Source organism: Enoplosus armatus, chromosome 8 (genome assembly GCF_043641665.1).
Source record: "Enoplosus armatus isolate fEnoArm2 chromosome 8, fEnoArm2.hap1, whole genome shotgun sequence".
Taxonomy (NCBI): domain Eukaryota; kingdom Metazoa; phylum Chordata; class Actinopteri; order Centrarchiformes; family Enoplosidae; genus Enoplosus; species Enoplosus armatus.
This window is the reverse complement of record NC_092187.1, coordinates 10,461,071-10,479,600: the sequence shown is the minus strand read 5'-3', so window position 1 is coordinate 10,479,600 and position 18,530 is coordinate 10,461,071. Positions and strand designations below refer to the sequence as shown.

The window sequence follows — 18,530 nt, the reverse complement described above, 5'->3', positions numbered from 1 at the left end:
CTTGAAACTGAATGGCAAGACACTTCATGAGCTTGTGCTGCGCAATGTCATATTCCCTGTATCTGAATTCACAATCAAGGCACATGTTGTTTGGCATACATGTCTGTAAAGATCCTGGTATACGGATAATCCTGTTTAATGGGTTTAAATTAATAAAAACAAAAAAGTCTCGAACAGCAAACCTGGACAAGGATCTAAGTTTTAAATCAGACTCGACCACAAACTCTTTTCTCAGATGAGACACATAAATATTAATATCATGTGTATGCACCAGGTATCAAAGGGGGGAAAAGGATGTGTGCACTCACTGTGTGGTGCAGGAACCAGCTGAGTTGCATGGAGTGGATGTGGGGGCCCCACAGGGCTCAGAGGCAGGACGACTTCTGTGCTGCCAGAGCGCTGGATGGCCAACTCTACCTCCTCATCTGTCAGCCCTGGAATCAAAGACACACACCTTTAAAGGCAGTCGGAGGGGGTGTAGTGACTGCGTGTTAATGGGAAACACCAAATGGCTCCTTGACTATCATAATATATGCTTAAATACTTCCCAAGCTCCCCACAAATCTTTTAAGTATAATTTAGAGAAAGTATGTCAAATCTTCATTCAATTTTATCTACCCTCTTCTCAAAAATGCATTTTCATTTCATAATTCATAAATTCCACTGAGAGTTTCTGTTTCACGGACATTCATCACAGGAAGATAGTGTGTAAAGGTTCACACAATGAAATCTGAAACTCTGCTAGCCTATTAACTGCCACCAAAGGCAAAGAAAATAAGAGTCTGTCCACTTCTCCAGTTATATTTCCCATGTGGAGATTTCATACACCCCTGACAGCGAAAATGCATTATTTTAATTTCTTCATTGTAATGTAAATGTATTACATAATTTTGCAAATGCCAATATAATTTAATCTTCAGATCTTTTTAATGATTTTAGTGATGATTAAATTGCAAAGGGCTCCCTGATGGAGAATCAGAAGGGAGGAGAGAAAAAAAAATCTAATATGAACATCTCCTTTTGTGGCAAGAAAGGATTTTATTTCAGGCGCCATATGCTGCCATTGCTGTGGGTCTCATCTTTTAATGAGCATCTTAGTCTAAACAAAGGAACATAATTACAACTTTTGATGAACTACATTCAAAAACAATATTAACCGATTTATAGCAAAACAATTAGCAGAAAGCTGAAGACAAAGAACCAAAACTGGTATATACGGTAGTTCTTAGATATTGATATATCATATTGCATGGTTTACCTGTCCATATTATTATGTTGTGCATTGCTCATTGTAGCCTAAGTGGGTGTCTGTCACTAACATTTTACCACTACTTCCTTTAGCCATTTCCCTTGCTCATTAACAGAAAATCCCCTTTGTAAGAGAGCTGTTTACTTGAACTATTCAGGATTTAGAGAATTTACACAAGCTCAGAATAAGCTTCCTCCCTCTTTTGAGAGAAATCGAGAAATTGGAAAGGGTTCAGTTGCAGTGTTTCAAGAGATGGCTCTAAGTTTTCATTTATAGTAACTGCACAGAGCCTAATCCTAATGTCTCTGGTACTGACCTCCAAAGTGGTCTTCACAAGAGAAGCATTCAGTAATATCTAACATAAACTGTAAAAACACGTAGACTAGAACTCCCCATTTCTTAAGGTGGATAAGATATTATAGCCAAAAGCTTTCAATCAAATGATTGCTCCCATTTGAATATCTGTTGGCTTAATGTGGCTTAATTGTGAGTCAGATCTGAATAGCAGGATGAACCTTGATCAGAAATCCCACTTTAAGCTATCAGTGGCCCAAAAGCATAAAAAAAACCTTTGATAATCTACCACACAGCTTACGCCAAGAAGAGGTCCCTCCCGTCACCTATTTAAATGCTCCGAGGACTTCAAATGGCCATGAAAATTGTTGAATAATTGAAGGCAAATATTGGCCGGCCTGTAGTCTACAGCAGGTCCTGAGTGCCAGGAAGTGGTGAGCGCCATGTGCTGAGTTTGTGCAGTCAGACTGCACTGTCAAATAAGCAATAATGTGTCCCTGGACTCCTGATTCATCTGACCACAGCAGACTACATGGTGGCAGACTATTGAGTGAGCCATGCAAGGATCTCAGTTTCACCAAATGAGAAGAAATAAAAACATGCTTCAGGTTTTTTTCCCCCTTTCACCTTGAAATGTAAAGTCTTTTTAAAAAATCTACATTTAAGCTGCCATCGAGGTTAATGTATGTACATCTTAATGGCTGTTCACATCTTTGATGTTGTTTATGCAGCAAATGAAAGGTTTTTTTACCTTGCATCAAAATAAAATACATGTAAATTCCTAAAGCTGTTTTCTAGTCAAATTACAGCTTGCTAAGTTGTGTTGTACGCTCTGATCTGTTTATTGTTGAGGGGAAGACAACAGCAAATGAAAGAGCTCTTAGATCCAAAAGAAAAGGGAACAGCGTGAAAGTGAGTTTTACATATAAAAGGAAAAGACAAAAAAGGGAGTGTGAAATTTATTATGGGTTCCAAAACCTGTGGAATGACCCCTGGACCCCCATTTCAGATCGACCTGTGGGGAGATGAATTTTTTAAGACATAAATTACACCTAATGACGATACCATAAAAAAGAACAATAATGGAAAGCTATTCTGTATTTCATTATACTGTATTATTTGGTGCACCTGATACACGCAGTGCCTGTTTATGAGTCACCGTATTAGCAGATGCTCAGCCAAAGCATTTGCTTTGACCTTGCCATTCTCATTGGGGCATGAAATTACGGTGCTGGCACCTCGATATTACAGCTATAAATACTGTAAACTGCATATCTGGGCTACGTTTTCTATTGTCTTTCAACATAAACCTGATCGGTATTTATTTAAAGGAAAACCCATTGCTCGTCGGGTTATTTACAGCTCTATTTTCAGTGGCTCATATTCTCTGGGTATTTTTTAAGGGCAAAGAGGCAGCAAGGCTCTTACATTAAATCCATTTCTCCAATTCTGGCACTTCTGGACTTTATGGGTCAACACCTAGGCCGGACAACCAATTATAAAAATTGCTTACTAAAATATTTTGGGTGGTAAAAGGTGAATGCCTTTTTCACCGTCCTCCACTGCCTGAATTACGAGGTTGCCCTTCAGTGAAAATTACTTACATTTTGAATATCTGTGTTTAGAAAAAAATGTATGGCAGGGGTCATAACTAGATGGAGGTCAATGGGTTATTAAGAAGTCGAGTTCAACTTCAACCTGTTTCTAACGCTGTGCTGGCGAGGGAGATTCTACATGTCATTTGGTTCGGTGCAACTGCTTGAAAATAGCATGCCCTAAATAATGACCACTCTCATAGAGTATTCATTTATGTATTAAAAAGGGGGACTCTGCTCTCATTTCCCTGCTTTATCGCCTTGTACTGATGACAAAGTAGGCAAGGCCTAGGCTAGGTGGCGCCGTGGAGTAATTTATAACCACATCAATCCCTTTACCTTCTATGCAGGCCTTGGTCATTGTCATTTTTGTCCGAGAGGTGAGTCACATAACCCCACTTATAAACAGCATCCTATTAATATCTGAGATGATGAACCTTATCCTTACCCTTACCTTCATACCAGGTATGGTAATAGACCAACATCCTACCTGTGTTCCCTGTGACCCTCGATCACTGGCCCTCTACTCAGGGTGAAATCTATTAGCATTATTTATTCAACTCAATAACAACTGGGACGGCATAAAAACGAAATAAGTCAAGCCATCATTTATGTCTCGCTGACAGAGAATGTACTGTGCCTGTTTCACATGCTGAATTTACTTATAATGCAACAATGTGTGTGTACTCTCTGTGCTTTACCTTCCCAGACATACTGCACTCAGTTTGGTAAACTGGGAGCGGCTAAGTGATGTCAGTTTAGGGGCCATGGTCAAAGTGACATGTTGAGAGCTGGAAAATGCTGTTGACTTTGTCCTGAGAATGAGATTTTTTTTGGTAATTATGTGTGTAACTGCTAATTGTCTGGGCTAAATGGTGGTGCCAAAATGGGTCCCAACGCTCTTTAGTTGTTACATCTGTTAATTGTGGAGGACATAGATGGCACAATTCACAAGATGAGACTGTAGCACATTATATTTCAGTCAAACACAATAAAATTTACTTGATCTTGGCAAGGAACAAGTAAAGCAAAATTGCTTCAAGGCGGCTGCAAGATGCAATTCATTTCCCTCACTCCCCCGCAAAAGAAACATCTCTGGGTCTAAATCTTGATTTATATTACATCTAAGTGACAAAGTTTCAATATTTCAGCCAGTTTATTCAACAAGGACTCAAGAAGGGCAGCTAGAAATATTGGACTGCATAATTGCCAATTCATACCATGAAATTGACAGTTGAAGGAAAACAGAAAATTATATTTTTCAATGAATATTGAAATAAACCACACTATTAGGATCTCTTTGGAAAAAAGGAGATGTAACCAGAGAGGCTTCCTTCAGTGCAGATTAGGGTACAAATGTGCAGGGAAATAATATGCACGAGCGAGATTATTGTGTAAAGATTCTGCAACATGCAATCAAAGTGGGCCCTATTTTCTCCTTCATCAGCTGTCCAGCGTAAGTACTGGCAGCTAGAGGAATCCAATTTAAATTCCACTCTACCGGGAGATGGTATTGTTTCATTTTATGTGTGCTTTGACATTTCTGGCTGTTAATATAGAGTAAAATTCAGAAGTATTTACATAAATATGACATTAAACTGTATTAGAAATTAAGACTGACACATTTGCTGTGCTGACTGTGGGAGGAGGAGGATGATTGAGTTTCTAGGTCAAAAGGTTGAGAGGACAATACATACTGGGTACAGAAACAGGGAAACTGTGAGTATTAGCCTGCTGCTGCGTCTGTGCAAAAGTCTAGTATGGCTCAAGTGAGACAAAAAAGGAACCAACCAATCGGCAAACACCACAACTATACTATTAGAATTCTAAATGAACAAATGTTTATGGAGGAAAAGTGGTCATTTCAAAATGAAACGCTTGTCAATATAGAAACTTAAACCAGACATATAGTTTGTATACTTCTGAGAACATGAACCAGCACTGAAATGCATCTTGATCTTCATATATATATTTTGCTCTGAACGTATCCGAGAAGTACAACTCATGTTGTGTGTTGCAACACCACAAATAACTTAACGGGGGAAACTTATTTAATTTAACTCAGCATGTAAAAGAAAAGGCTTAATTATATAATAAATACTGCATAATGACATAAATTTGACTCATGAGTTATCACTTCAAGAAATTAGATTTATACTTCTACCTTTCAACTTAGTTGTTTACTAAATGACAGTTAGATAATTACTATGTAAGTGTTCAAGGTAGAGCTTAAAATATCCTTTTCCTGACACAATTTCCTGTAAGGTAAACATTTACAAACACTGCTTTAAAATTGCGTTGAAATGGAATCGAAAGAACAAAAGATTTACAGGTTCATTGTTGTATGACTATACCATACAAGTCAAGAGTTATCCTATGAATACTGCAGAGTGCTACTCAAACATACTTTGCGCTTAGTGTTTCATTGCTCTGTTGTCTCTCATCTTTACTCTCTCTCTCCCTGAGATCAATGTCCTTATGCAAATCGAGGGTTCTTGTTTAGATCTACAGTGGAACCGACTTTCCAAAATAAATCTGCATTAAAGCGTCATACATATTTCATGGACTTAAAGTGCAGTAAGAGCAAACCATTTTGGATAGCGGAGCTCCGTGGAGTTTGCAACAAAGCAGAAAGTAAGAAGAAAATGTGGCGTGGTATGACATCATTTGGTATTGATGAGGCCTTATTACATTTGAGATAACCAACAGTAGATTACGAACATGCCTTAGTTGTCAATAATGAGACACAAAGACAAGGAAATTTCAAAAGATATCAAGAGTCATTAGAGCCACATGAGATGTGTGTAGTAACAGCCGGCAACCATGGATTTGGTTTCAGGTTACCTTCCCCTGTCATGGAGCTTTTAGGCTCACTTTTCACTGTTTGGCTACTCTAATGCTGGAGGCAAAGTCCCCCAGCACTGCAGAGGTACAGTCCCCGAAGTACAGAACTGTTCTGCAAAGAAGTGAAATGAAAATACTCACCACAAAGAGTTTATCTGAGGTAAAGCCACATACGCTCTCTGTGCATATTGTCATTGCTCAGCCATAGGCCGACTGTAACAAATACATAGCATAACACTGCACATTTCCACCGCCGCATTATATTGAACCGACTTAAATGAGTTCAGAGTAATAAAGCTTTTTAGCAAGTTTTATTGCACAAACAATATTCCACCATGTGTCAGAAATAATCTCAATGAATTGCAAAGAAACTGAAGAGCCAGCAAACATTTCCACCAGCCCTGCTTAGAAAACCTCCCTCTGTCATGCCTCAAATTTACGATAACAGTTAAATTAAGTAAAAGGGTTAAAATGCTGCTAGGCAATATTGATAATTCCATTGAAAATGCAGAGGGAGTTTGTCAATATTAATTTTCCTGAACCCAAAGGAGCATCCCAACTGGTGTGTCATTTATTCACAGGGCCTGAATCATGCACTCTGAAGCTAAATCGACCCTTGTTAGACCCCCCCAGGGCAAAGAGCTACAGCCACAACCTTTGACCCTTATAGACCAATCTTACAAAAAAAAAAACAGACAGTGTGTGCATCTCTGGCCAGCAATGTTTTATAAACAAACACATATGGATTATAATGTTAATGCTTTTCGGACAGATATATATTGTATTTTTCAAGGCTTCCTGCATTGCATTCAACATAAATCAAGAGCAAATCAAAGGTCTCTCACCTTTTTTCTTCAAGAAGGCTTTTCTGGTAGCCAAGGGACTCTGACGTACTTTTGGGTTCTGTAGAAATTTTATAGCAGTGGTAATCTGGGAAGAGACAAATGTGATTTAATTCCTCATAATGAGATAATGCGAGAGGAAGAAGATAAGGTACGCATTAAAGTGAAGCATTCAACAGCACAAACAACAGTCTAGACCTTCTTTAAGAAAAAGGTTCGTTATAAGTCCAGACTAAAAAAAAAACTAAAAACATAAATGGATTCCATTTGATAGTTGCTTCTAAGCCCCCACACCCAGCAGTGAGGAGAAAGACCACCTGACCACTTTCCAGCTAAATGTGGGGAATGACCAAATCAGCAGTTATAAAATTAGCCCATCAAGAGTGCTGGACAAATGGAGTATGGAGCTTAATTTGCTATTACCCTCTTAAAGACAAACTTCCATTCTTAAGTGCGCAGTGGAAGAAAATCTATACTTAATGCAGAGGTGATCATTTGTATCTAATAACTTGAGAATCCTAGGCTGAAAACTTCTGTAATTCTTCCAGTTAAAAACCTGCCATGATCAAATCACCCAGCCTGAATGTTGTAATGACTTGAAACGTTAATGCACTAGAACGTTAAATAGCATCAGAACATCAGTAGTTTTAAGTGCACTGCGTTCATCGATTCTATTATGTTTTCCTTCGAGATGCACCTTAATTTTCCACCCCAGTATGCATTTCCAAGAATTGGAGGGAGAAAAAAAAATCTTCCTCAAATGGCATTAAAACATAAATTTGAAGTGGGCGCCATGAAGTGGCGCCTCCTAAAATAGATAAATATGTAAGAACACAGAGAAAGGGGAAACACACTGGAGGGGGGGTTTAGATGACTTATTATCGCACCTGTGGTCCCCGTGATTCAATTGTAAAAGTCATCCCTCTAATAGGTTGAAAGGTTTTGATTACTCTTCTTTTCTCTTAGTGTTGAAAGATACAAAGTGATTGAGCGCCCTGCCAGTGGTAATTCGTTTTGGGTAATGCATTGCATATACTATGAACCCGTTTCAATCCAAAAGAATTGCAGTTTAAACTTGTCCAAGGGGTAGGTGTGGCAGGGAAGCTGTGTAAAGAGCTAGATTTCTGTGACCAACACACAGTACAGTAGAGGATCACGGCACAGGCAACTTGTGAAGATATATTTGACTTTTCTTTAGACTATAAATAAGCTCAAAAGAAACTTATTTCAATTAGGTACACACATGAAAATACCATGCAGCATGCACAGACTTGCTGCAGAATTATACTACATTGTAGAGCTGCTGTAAGATAGATGCAATGAAACTTCAATAGTGAATTTTATCAAAATGTACCAGATTCATCCCAAGAGATGCTGCCACAATTTATTTAGACACTAATCTACCATTTTGCTGTGACACTACCGTGACCTTGATGTACATAAGGGTTATGCAAGGGGTATGGAATTTCCTGTATCTCTATATGCTGACGGCTTATTAAAGTCAGTCACCCGGAACCTTCATTGTGACAAGCAGATTAAACCATTTGCATGGTGAACCCCCAACTGATGTTCTGGGCCAAAAGATACAGTCAAAACACAGAGAAAATATCCCTTTGATAACAAGACAGAATCACCCTGCTCCTGGCAAACCTCTTACTGTTCAAGTAAGTGAGCCAATGAGAGTACTTGTGGTGAAGGCAGAAACCAGAGATAATAAACACACTAAAATCTAATATTTATTCCAGTAAATGAAAGAGTGATGTAGGCCCCTGTGAGATGTAATGACCTAATATCAGAAGAATATGCTGAATGAGCAAAGCTTGTTTACATTCCCTTAAAATTTCAATAGCACAACATTGACAAGAAAACTGTGTCAATGTTAATAGGCATAAGTATGACATCTTAGTAAGGACCGCAGCTAGCTCAGCGGCACATTAATGAGGCAAATGTCCATTTGGTTAAAACTGTAGTGGTAGATCTTCAGGGAGAGGAAAAGTGCACTTCTTAGCAGATGACATAGATGCTTTGCGCAAGTTCCACCCAGACATCTCAATCAATTATAACCACATTGCACAGGTTTCAGTCTTGTCTTGTTATTGACGTATGGATCATCCCAGTTATAGTGTTGGGTAGCACACAACTGGGCTTTTAGAGGGGTGGGGTGGGGGTGTAAGATGGATAACAGTACAAGGCACATTTGGGTTGGCAATATATAAATAACCATTTTTTCAAACGGAAAATCCTTCCATTTGAAAAACTACATTTGGAATTTTTGGTTAAAAACAACAATTAGGCTCTTTTGTAAAGCTTCTTGTAAAGCTTTGACTGCTAATGCACCAAAGTGCTCCACGTTAAGAGCAATAATCTTTACAAACCAGATAACCAATAAAGTGTCAGGTAAAGCCGAAAAAGAGGCGAAAACTCAATCATAGGAAGAGATAACATTAACCAACTCACTTAAAGAGAGTGAAGTTGATGAACACCACGAGATTACAGCAATGTTATTGAGTTTGAATTGGACAAGACGTTGCGCTGCACTTGTCTGAAAATTACAATTGTGATACCTTGAATTGTGAGAAATGAGGATGAAATCCAATTATGTTCGAACCACATGGTTGGACGCCTGAGGGAATCAATGTAACCAGTTGTATATTTTTGCTCTAACTAGTAATAGCACTTAACTATAACATACAGTAAGACCTATGGATATTTTGCAGGTGTGCATTATGGGGTTTCAGGATGTGAGCAGTTGGGAAATTTCTGTAGACTTTCTATACTGAAACAGCAATGCACTGTATGCCTTTCAATCATTTCTTTTGGCTGGTTTCAGTATTTGAAGTTACAGTAAGTTTCAGTATTTGAAATAAACAACATTTGAACTGCAACAGATAAAAAAAGATGCCTCACAGGACAGGATTCAAGACTCAAACCACCAGCTAACTATCCATCACTCTGAACTGAAAGTGTTATAAAGGTAGAAATGCAGTGTTTGCAACTGTGACTTTTCCTTTCCTTAAAAAGGTTCACTGTATGTTGTTGATCTCTGAGCGTCTTCTGAATCAACTTAGACATTTTGAAAATACTACACATTGTACCGGCCCAAGGTTCATCTAAACTTAATTTTCCAACCAGTGTCATGGTTCTGTGGAACAAAATACTGCATGAAAAGATGATTCAGAAGTAGAAAGTCACATCTACTAAATTGCTTTGCATTCCGCAACTCCTTAATCTATGTCATCTCTTCCACAAAAAGGTATATGTACACAATTTGTCTGCAAAAATGAAGACATTCAGAAAGCATGCTGGAACTACAAGTTGGGTGTGGGGGGGGGCTGCAATGGAGGGGCTAAAAGGAAATCATTAGCAAGTATAGGATTCAGTCTCAGTGTGAATCAATTCATTCCAAATTGCCCCGGCCTGTACATTTGTGGAGAAGTGCCCCTGATATAATAACAGACTGATAGACATGAACAAAAATTGTGTTAGGCTAGTCTCAAATTTCCCCCCCCAAACACACGTTTGGAGGACCAAAAGCGAGAGAAAGTGAGAGACGGCGAAAAATGAAGCTCTATATTAATTTGGTGCTTTCATGGATGATTTGCTATCAGGGGCAGCTGTCTTAAATGACTTAACCCAATACCTTTCTGATACCAGAGCCCTGCCAGAAAGGAATGAAGTTTTAATGCAATTACTGTATTTCCTTTAGTCGCCTCACTGCTTGATGTGGCCAACAGTGCTTTTTAATCTTTTTAAAAGAGCAGCTTTAAATGCCCTTCTAATTGTGACATCTTCCCCACCTTAATGTGACCTTTAGTGGAGGAAGCGAGGCCTCATGGGAGGAGCTATAGGGAATTATTGACCCTGAGAGACATTAGGAAGTGAGGAGCAGACCCGATCATTTAGCTGACCCTGGCCCTGCTGGAGCTGAACCACTCTGACAGTGAGTGTACAAAAAGACCTTTTAGTGTGTTGCCTTCTTCTCTTTTAGGCTGTGCTTTTCAGAGAAGCAACAAAGTGAGAAATCCACTACCGAAACTAAACCTCAGTAAAATCTGATAAAGGGAATACTGGTGAAACGTGGGGTTTTTCTCTTCTCCTGCTGACAAACTATGAGCTAGTTTAAACCTACTTTTACATTTGTTAAAACGGCACAATAACCAAAAGAGTAAACACAGCGGGTTTGTTTTCTGTGTCTTAGACTCTCTGAATGTGGTCAGTCTTTATCGAATGATGGGAACTTCTGAAATTTTAAGGTCAGAGTCAACATTTCAATAGATGAAAAAGGGCCATGGAAAACTTCATTGACATTTGGTTTAAAAATAACATACAGCGCTGTATCAGTGTCAGTTTTACAGCCATGGGCAAGGCTACAATCATGACATCAAAAGCACATTATGCAATTTTTGTTAAGGGGGGGGGGGGCGGAAATGAAGCTTTTTTCAAGACCACTGCATGTACAGACCAAACTTTCCATTCAGCAGCATTTCTATCAGAGCCTCTGTCATCACAAACATGGAAAAGTTGAGTAGGTTCAGCGGTGAGAAACACGAGGGGCTAAAGTACATCTGATCCAGTGAGGACGCTATCAAACTGTAAAAACTGTGCAGAGTACAGATAAATGCAGATAATACAGCTGTGGGAGTTACCCTGAGGCTATCAAGGAAAAAGAAAGGTTGACCTGTTCCTTTGCAAGTTTTACTATGGTGTGAAATTATATTTTAACACTGCAGCCACATATTTTATGATTCAGTTTGTTGGGTATGCACCATGATTTCATGTGACTGCTTCACTTCCTTCTTATTGTAAATTTAAGGTATGATATATCCAAAAAAATAAATAAATAAAAGGTCAACAAGTGTGATGTGCGTTTTTACAGGTTGTAGTTGAATGAATTAAAACATAATTCAGCCTCTTTCAAGATCTGGATAAACAGGATGAAAACACAAAGACGCTTTCGTGCAGCATGAAGAAACAGGAGTTCATGTTAACAAGCAAGTGTTATTGAAAAATAAGATGAAGCAACAACAAAAGCGAAGCATTTCTTTTATTCCTGTGAGATCTAAACCTGAAGAGAAACATGTGGCATCCAGCCAATTTCAAAACTAGCTTGAGAGATACGGTATAAAGCCAAGTCTGACATTTCTTAATGTGTAACTGTCAGTGGTGCTGCCTGGGGTTGCCCTTGCTTAACTAGCGAGACAGATGACTGTTTAGATAAGGACATCCCCAGCGGGGCCCTGAGAGCCCCGAGAGTCCCGATGACTAAAGAGCAGCGACTCCGTCAGTGACACCTCACTTTCACCCACTTTGGACAAAAATACTTATATAGCCCACAAATTCCTTTTAATTCAGGTAAAAGGGCCCAAACCGTGAGTCTGGAGCTGCTCTGAGGGATGAGGGTCATCATAGATTAACCCATGGCACTTTAGCAGTGGGGGTGCAAGAGGGGAGTCGCACTGGAGCACAACAAACTACTTAGCCACCACAAAACATTCCAGCCCCTTCTCAGCTGCAATCCAGTAATGGATACTTCCTCAGCTCCTCGATTGGTCAAAATGTTTTCATACAATAATTTAATTCAGAAACACATTTACAAAGCAGGAGTAATCAATTTTAATTAGTTGATTTTTTTTTTCCATTCGCATAAAATTTAATGTACTGCCATCGATCTCCTTTGTTCTTTAATGCAGTGCCTCTTTCCTGTAATTCGAAGCTTTTCTTCTTCTTCTTCTTTTTTTTTCCTTTTACAGTCAATGATGACATTCTGTGACAAGCAGCTCCATGTGCTTGTCAGTACGGGGAATGAGCGTTACTTAACACAAGATTGCTCACAACTTTAGACCAGTGGAATGTACTGAAATCATGATTTGGTTTCGAAATGCGTTACGTATAAAAAGTTTTGTTGAAAAATGAGATATCATATATATGAAAAAAAATTAAATACAATATAAAACTGTATCTAAACTTTGGTCATGGATCTTTGCTTGCTGACTTTACTTTTCTTAAAATAAAAATGACATATTTCAGTTCCATAAAATAATTCTGTACCATTTTTGAAATGAACAAAAACTGTAGTGAGATGAATGTCAATGATGGCATTCTGTGGCAAGCACCTGTTAAGTGGTTCATACATGTGCTACAAAACGTTTTGTTCAGAAACGAGATATGAAATACACAGTAATTTTATCTTATAAATGTATGTATACAAATGTTAAAAATGAACAAAAGCTACACTGAGGTCAATAAAAACTGGTGACATTATGAAATATACATTTTTAGCCACAATAAACTGATCTGCAGGAATCAGTTCTTTCTTTTGTGAGCACGTATCACATAAACAAACACAAAGGCCTTTCTTAAAACTGCCACTGCTCTGTGTGTTGTCCTTCATATCATCAAGGCCTGCAAGCCTTTCACATTCAATTAGTTGATTGAGGCAAAACGCAAGCGGCACCAGCAGCAAACAACGTGAAGCTTGTGTCCGAGCGACACACCACAGAAGTTGTGTTGTGGTGTCAGAAGACGAGCCGCCTCCGTCACAAGCAACTTACAGTGACAAGCCTATCCTCCTTTGTTGATCCAAACTGCTCCTCTCACTGAGGCAGCACCCACCCAAAGACACACACACACACACACACACACACACACACACACACACACACACACACACACACACAGCAAAGCAACTTGAAGTGAACCACTGCGATAGGCAAATGAAGCAGGGAGCTGGGGTGAAGATGCAGCGAGTTGGCATCAGTTTTGTGTGCAGGCCTGCCAACCTGCCAAATTGACTAATAAAACTAGAATCGAGAGGCCAGCCACAATAGAGAGAGAGGTGTCCTTTTATTGATCAAATTATTCCTTCTTGGGTACACTGTGCCACCGGACCAGAGCATGCTCACAAAGACAAGCAGACAGATTGTGACATTCCAGTGACATTATAATCGCGCGTCAACCCTTCTCCAGTCAATAGGCTGAATGCACTAATCGTGCGTCTTGGATCAGCAATTTCATGGTCTTCAAAGGGAGCCAGGAATTGGTGGCATGACCCTCCACACAGGGTGGGACCCCTCTTTCCTCAGCGAGTGCCACAGAGAGAGGGAGAGGAGAAGGATGGTGTTCAGGGAGACGCGTAAAGGCAGCAGCGGAGCCAGGGAAGATTAACATCGCCATCTACTGGTCAGGGGTGGTAAGGGTGGAGTCAAAGGGGTGGGGGGGGGGAGCCTGGCAGTTTACCCTTGCGGCCTGTCTTTCACTGAGACCTGTCAGAAACATTTAGACACACTTGCCGAGACAATGGGCCACACATCTACAGCGGCAGATAAGTCAGACTGAAATCACCATCATATGAGGGAGGAAACTTAAGGCAGTAGACCTTCGTTTGGTTTGGGAGAAAGAGAGCAGGCAGGGTCTGTTCCTGATCACACTAAGTGACAAAGAAAAATGTTGGCTAATTCTCCTTTTCTGGAGGCTTCCAACTGCCAGTAAGAATTTAACCTCGAGAGTAGGATAAGCATAAAAAGAGTGTGGTGCTGACAGCATCAGAAAACAACACTCATCGGGGTCACAGAAGTAGCAGTTCTTTCTTCTCGTTTAACCCGACGCCAGAGAGGATACAAACACGACAGCTCGTCAGATCGAATAATAGTTCTTCATTTCAACCTCTCTGAACCAGCAAGGTTACACACTGGAGATTTCATTGGTTATAAAATGTCATAAAGTGACAAGAGCATGTGTGGCATTTGGTTTATACATGCCACACCTGAACATAATCCAACTCTTCAGAGAAGTTTAGACACAATTTTCAGGTTTTGCAACATTTTGCCTGATGCAGACTGTAAAAGAACTTTACGTGACAGTGATATCAACAGCACAATTACTCCTACACAACTCCATCCATCCGCCTTAAATAACGTACAATGTTTGTACATTTATGTTATTGCTTTAGATCTCACATTATTAATTTATTTTTGAAAAGTGTATTTGATCTCCCTCTTGTACAGTGTTTCAAAAGAGGCACTTATTGTTCTTTGTTCTTCCTAAGAAGGCCACGACAAATAATTCATTTAAAGAAACAGGCTTCCCTCTCTGTCAAAATGATGTCTCCTAAAATGGGAAGATTTAAATCAGATCAAAACTGAGTGATCAGAAAGGAATGTAGCACGTCACTCCTGCACAGCACCCATACTTTTTGTGACTACGTGAGAGGCAGCGGTCAAAGTTTAGGCGTCAACACCCTTCTGAACTCTACATCAACTCGCACGTGGTGACGGGGAAAAATACATGTTTTACCAGGCTCCTCCAAAAGAAAGAGGAGAGGAGACAACCCACGGTGAACCACTATAATGTCACACGGGGTGGCGTGTTACAGCAAAGGGGCTGAGTTGGCAAGCAGCTCAGCAGCAGACGCGCACCTGTTCTGACATTTTCTGTCGACCTTGACACAGAAAACACATGACAATGCCACTCTCTCTGCGTTTCAAAAGTACAGGCTGTTTGACGAAGCCCCTTCACTTCCCCTTTTCTCTTCCCCATGATACCCAAAACTACTTTCCACACAGTATGGAAAGGGAGAAAAACATAGCGTAGTTCTATAGATGTGAGGAGGGACAGTAAATAACAGAGAAAAACAGGAAGCTGTAAGGGGAGAAAAATCTGATACAGAGTGATATTTGGGGACAACCAAAGAGTGTTTGCAGGCCATCAAAACCTCCCTTAAAATCCCAAATTCCAAAGTAAACACAATCAGGACGTGACAAAAAAAGGCCTCTGCTTTTCTTCAATTCATTACACTTCCATCAACTCATTCTCAAGCCTTCTTTTGAAGTTCATGACAGAGCCACAATGCATTCATCTATCTACTATTTTAATCAAAGAGAAAGCAAAGTACTGCTGCCAGGAGAGCTGCACAGGAAAACAAATGCAATCTTCCTGTTAATCACTGCATTAACAACAAGTCGACAGTCTTGACGCACATACCAGGGAGGGGAGCCAGTCCAGGTGTTGGATAATTGTCAGTTGTGCCAGTGGCTACGGTTGCTTTTTTACAGTGCCAGCCTCTGTTTCACTGCTGGTCTACACTTGTGCCCCACCTTAATGATAGCTTTTAAAAGGCCTCTTTCTGCTGAAGACTGCATACAGACACAAAGAAGTCTTGGCAAGGGTTTCTCCGTGCTGACTGTAGTGGACTGTGGATGAAGGCATAGACGTCCCGCTATAATCAGTGCCAAGTGTAGCTCAATTTTAAAGAGGCATGAGGAACGTCTAATTTAAATGAAAGGCCTAAAAACCACTTGAAAAAACACATATAGGCTTTGTACTACTACTACTACTGAAAAACAACTCCATATATCCTCTTCCTGGCAAACAACCATATATTAGAAACACATCACAGTAGCCTGAAAAAACAACTTGTCAGACATGATTCAAAAGTGTCTTTCGTTCAGAAATAAAGCTCCTTCCGCTGCAGGTGAGGATAACATCATTCTGAGAAGAAGAGATGATTGGCAAGCCAGGCTCAACTTCTCATAAGAACACAATGAAAACTTTACAGTTTACTGCCAATGCACCTCTGTATCACACATCTAAAGTTAGGCTAATTAGAGTGCAATATTTTCACTTAACTGCTCTATTTTTGCATTTTTTTAAGATAATTTATCTCAGTTTCTGTATTGTCACTTTCATTTTAGTCTAGAGAGTAGCCCACTATCTCCTTTTTTCAGATTCCCCAGATAAAGCCACAATCTCAGGGCGCCACACACACAGAAACTCTGAAATCCCATTAGCATTTTGCTTTCATTATTTTTAATCAAACCCAGAAAACTGACACATATTAATTAATATCCATTACCAGCTTTTTTTTTTTCCCCTCTCCCAGAGAAGACGTTGGGGGGAAAAGAAGCAATTAACTTAACAAAATAATCAAAAAAATTGTTTCAGAAATCCCTGATAAATGTCATGTGAGGTCCCGTCTAAATGTAAGAAGTGTAATACATTCTTGCTGTCATATTCCATTAAACTGCTATTACAGTCTTGATAGAACTATTAGTCACTACATTATTAATAACATTAATGTATTTACATTTTTGGTGTACAAGCCTGCTTTCATGCAATAATTTATGAACCCGACTTCAGATATGTTATAACGTTCCCCATCTAGGCTCTTTTGTGTTTATTATTGATTGTGAAAACAGTCAAAACTCCAAGTCAAATCCCCCTCTGCCCCCCCCCCTTAATGTATTGGAGTGGGCTGTTTACATTAAAGGACTGGAATAAAGTGCATTTACATCTGAAGCATAACTTCATAATTTACATTCCAACATTTATTAGAGGTGACAAACGAGCATTTGGTCCACTCGTGCTTTTCCACAATGCAGCACTCATTCAATCCATATAAATTACAGCTGGGCTGGGGAGTGCAAGAGCAAATTATTTTATTATATTTATGCATGTATGACTCTATAGGGGGTTACTAAGACAAACAGGGAATTACTTGATTAGGCCAACTGTGGTTAACAAAGAAAGAAATACGAGACTGAGGGTTGAGCCAATCAAATTTCAGCATTATTCAAATGTTGCCATAATTTAAATATCTAAAACACACAGGTTTCAGTGTGAAAGCCTTAGAACTATAAGATTGGTGTATATATAAATTGAGCAAACTGCAGATCCTATCTTAGCTACATTTTACAGTAGACTATTGTATATGTGTGTGTATTTTGTACAGTATAGAGAGCTATTTAAGTATGCCTGTTGCAATAGATTACCCTTAGCTAGAACTAATATTATTCAATTAAAAGAAACTTGCCTAAAAGGCAGTATTATATTACATAATTAGACAGGGCAGCATTTTCAGAAGTGTAGTTACAAATGCACTGAGGGGATCCCAGCATTTGAACAAATATCTGGCGCTGTAGGGGAGCTTGCCGACAAATTAACAGCTAATAACTTACTGGGAAGCCAGATAAAGAGAGAAAAAATGTTCCCCAAAGTGTCAATTACAAATAATTTTTCCTCTGATTTCCACACTTGTGAGAGCATGATTTGCTAAAAAGCATTTTGAATAGTGTGCCAAAATTGCATGTTGTTCATTTATTTCTTTTTTCTTCTTTTTTTTTTTTTTTTTATATAAACACACTGGATTCATTCAGAGAGACATAATTCAGCAGCGGCAGCAAGGTTGTTTAGGCGTAAGCATATGGCTCCCTTGTGAGAGCCCTTGCTGGTCAGAGAGGAGAGAGACAGACAGACAGGGATAGGGGGGATTCAATCAAATTCATGTTCATTAAAATCAGAGGACATCACAAAAATTAGAAAGATGCTGACAAATCAAAGGGTCTCAGTACCTGAATTACCATAGTCATTTACTTATTAAAGCCAGGATGCTTCCTGTCAATCAAGAGCCATCACATTCTCCATTTGCGGCGGAAAGCCAGCGTAATTGCTTCTCATACTAATCAACACAACTTGTGTAATTATGCCTTGAAAGTGACATTGGAGGCTGAGAGCGATGTGAGCAGTCTTGACAGCGGAGACATCTCAGATTCATCGGGAGATTTCCAGCCTCGCTGCAAGGAGACAAGCCACTCTCAGACCAAGTTACTCACTCGAGCAGTTTACAACCATAAACACAAAGAAAAGACGATAAATCAAGCTGAAGTAATTACAAAGCAGAATAGAGAGTATAAAGGAAGCTCGGCTCAATAA

The 18,530-nt window shown here is 39.4% G+C and overlaps 1 protein-coding gene across 2 annotated transcripts in view; it reads right to left on the bottom strand.

Moving 5' to 3' along the window:
* Positions 1-18,530, bottom strand: part of pex14 (peroxisomal biogenesis factor 14) — a 44,879-nt gene that overhangs the window by 18,883 nt on the left and 7,466 nt on the right. For both annotated transcript variants that reach the window (XM_070910509.1, XM_070910510.1), the window contains exons 3-4: positions 6,828-6,912; positions 309-434 (exon numbers count right to left, since the gene is read on the bottom strand). In XM_070910509.1, the coding sequence (XP_070766610.1) occupies positions 309-434; positions 6,828-6,912 (211 nt within the window). The remainder of the gene's footprint in view (positions 1-308; positions 435-6,827; positions 6,913-18,530) is intronic.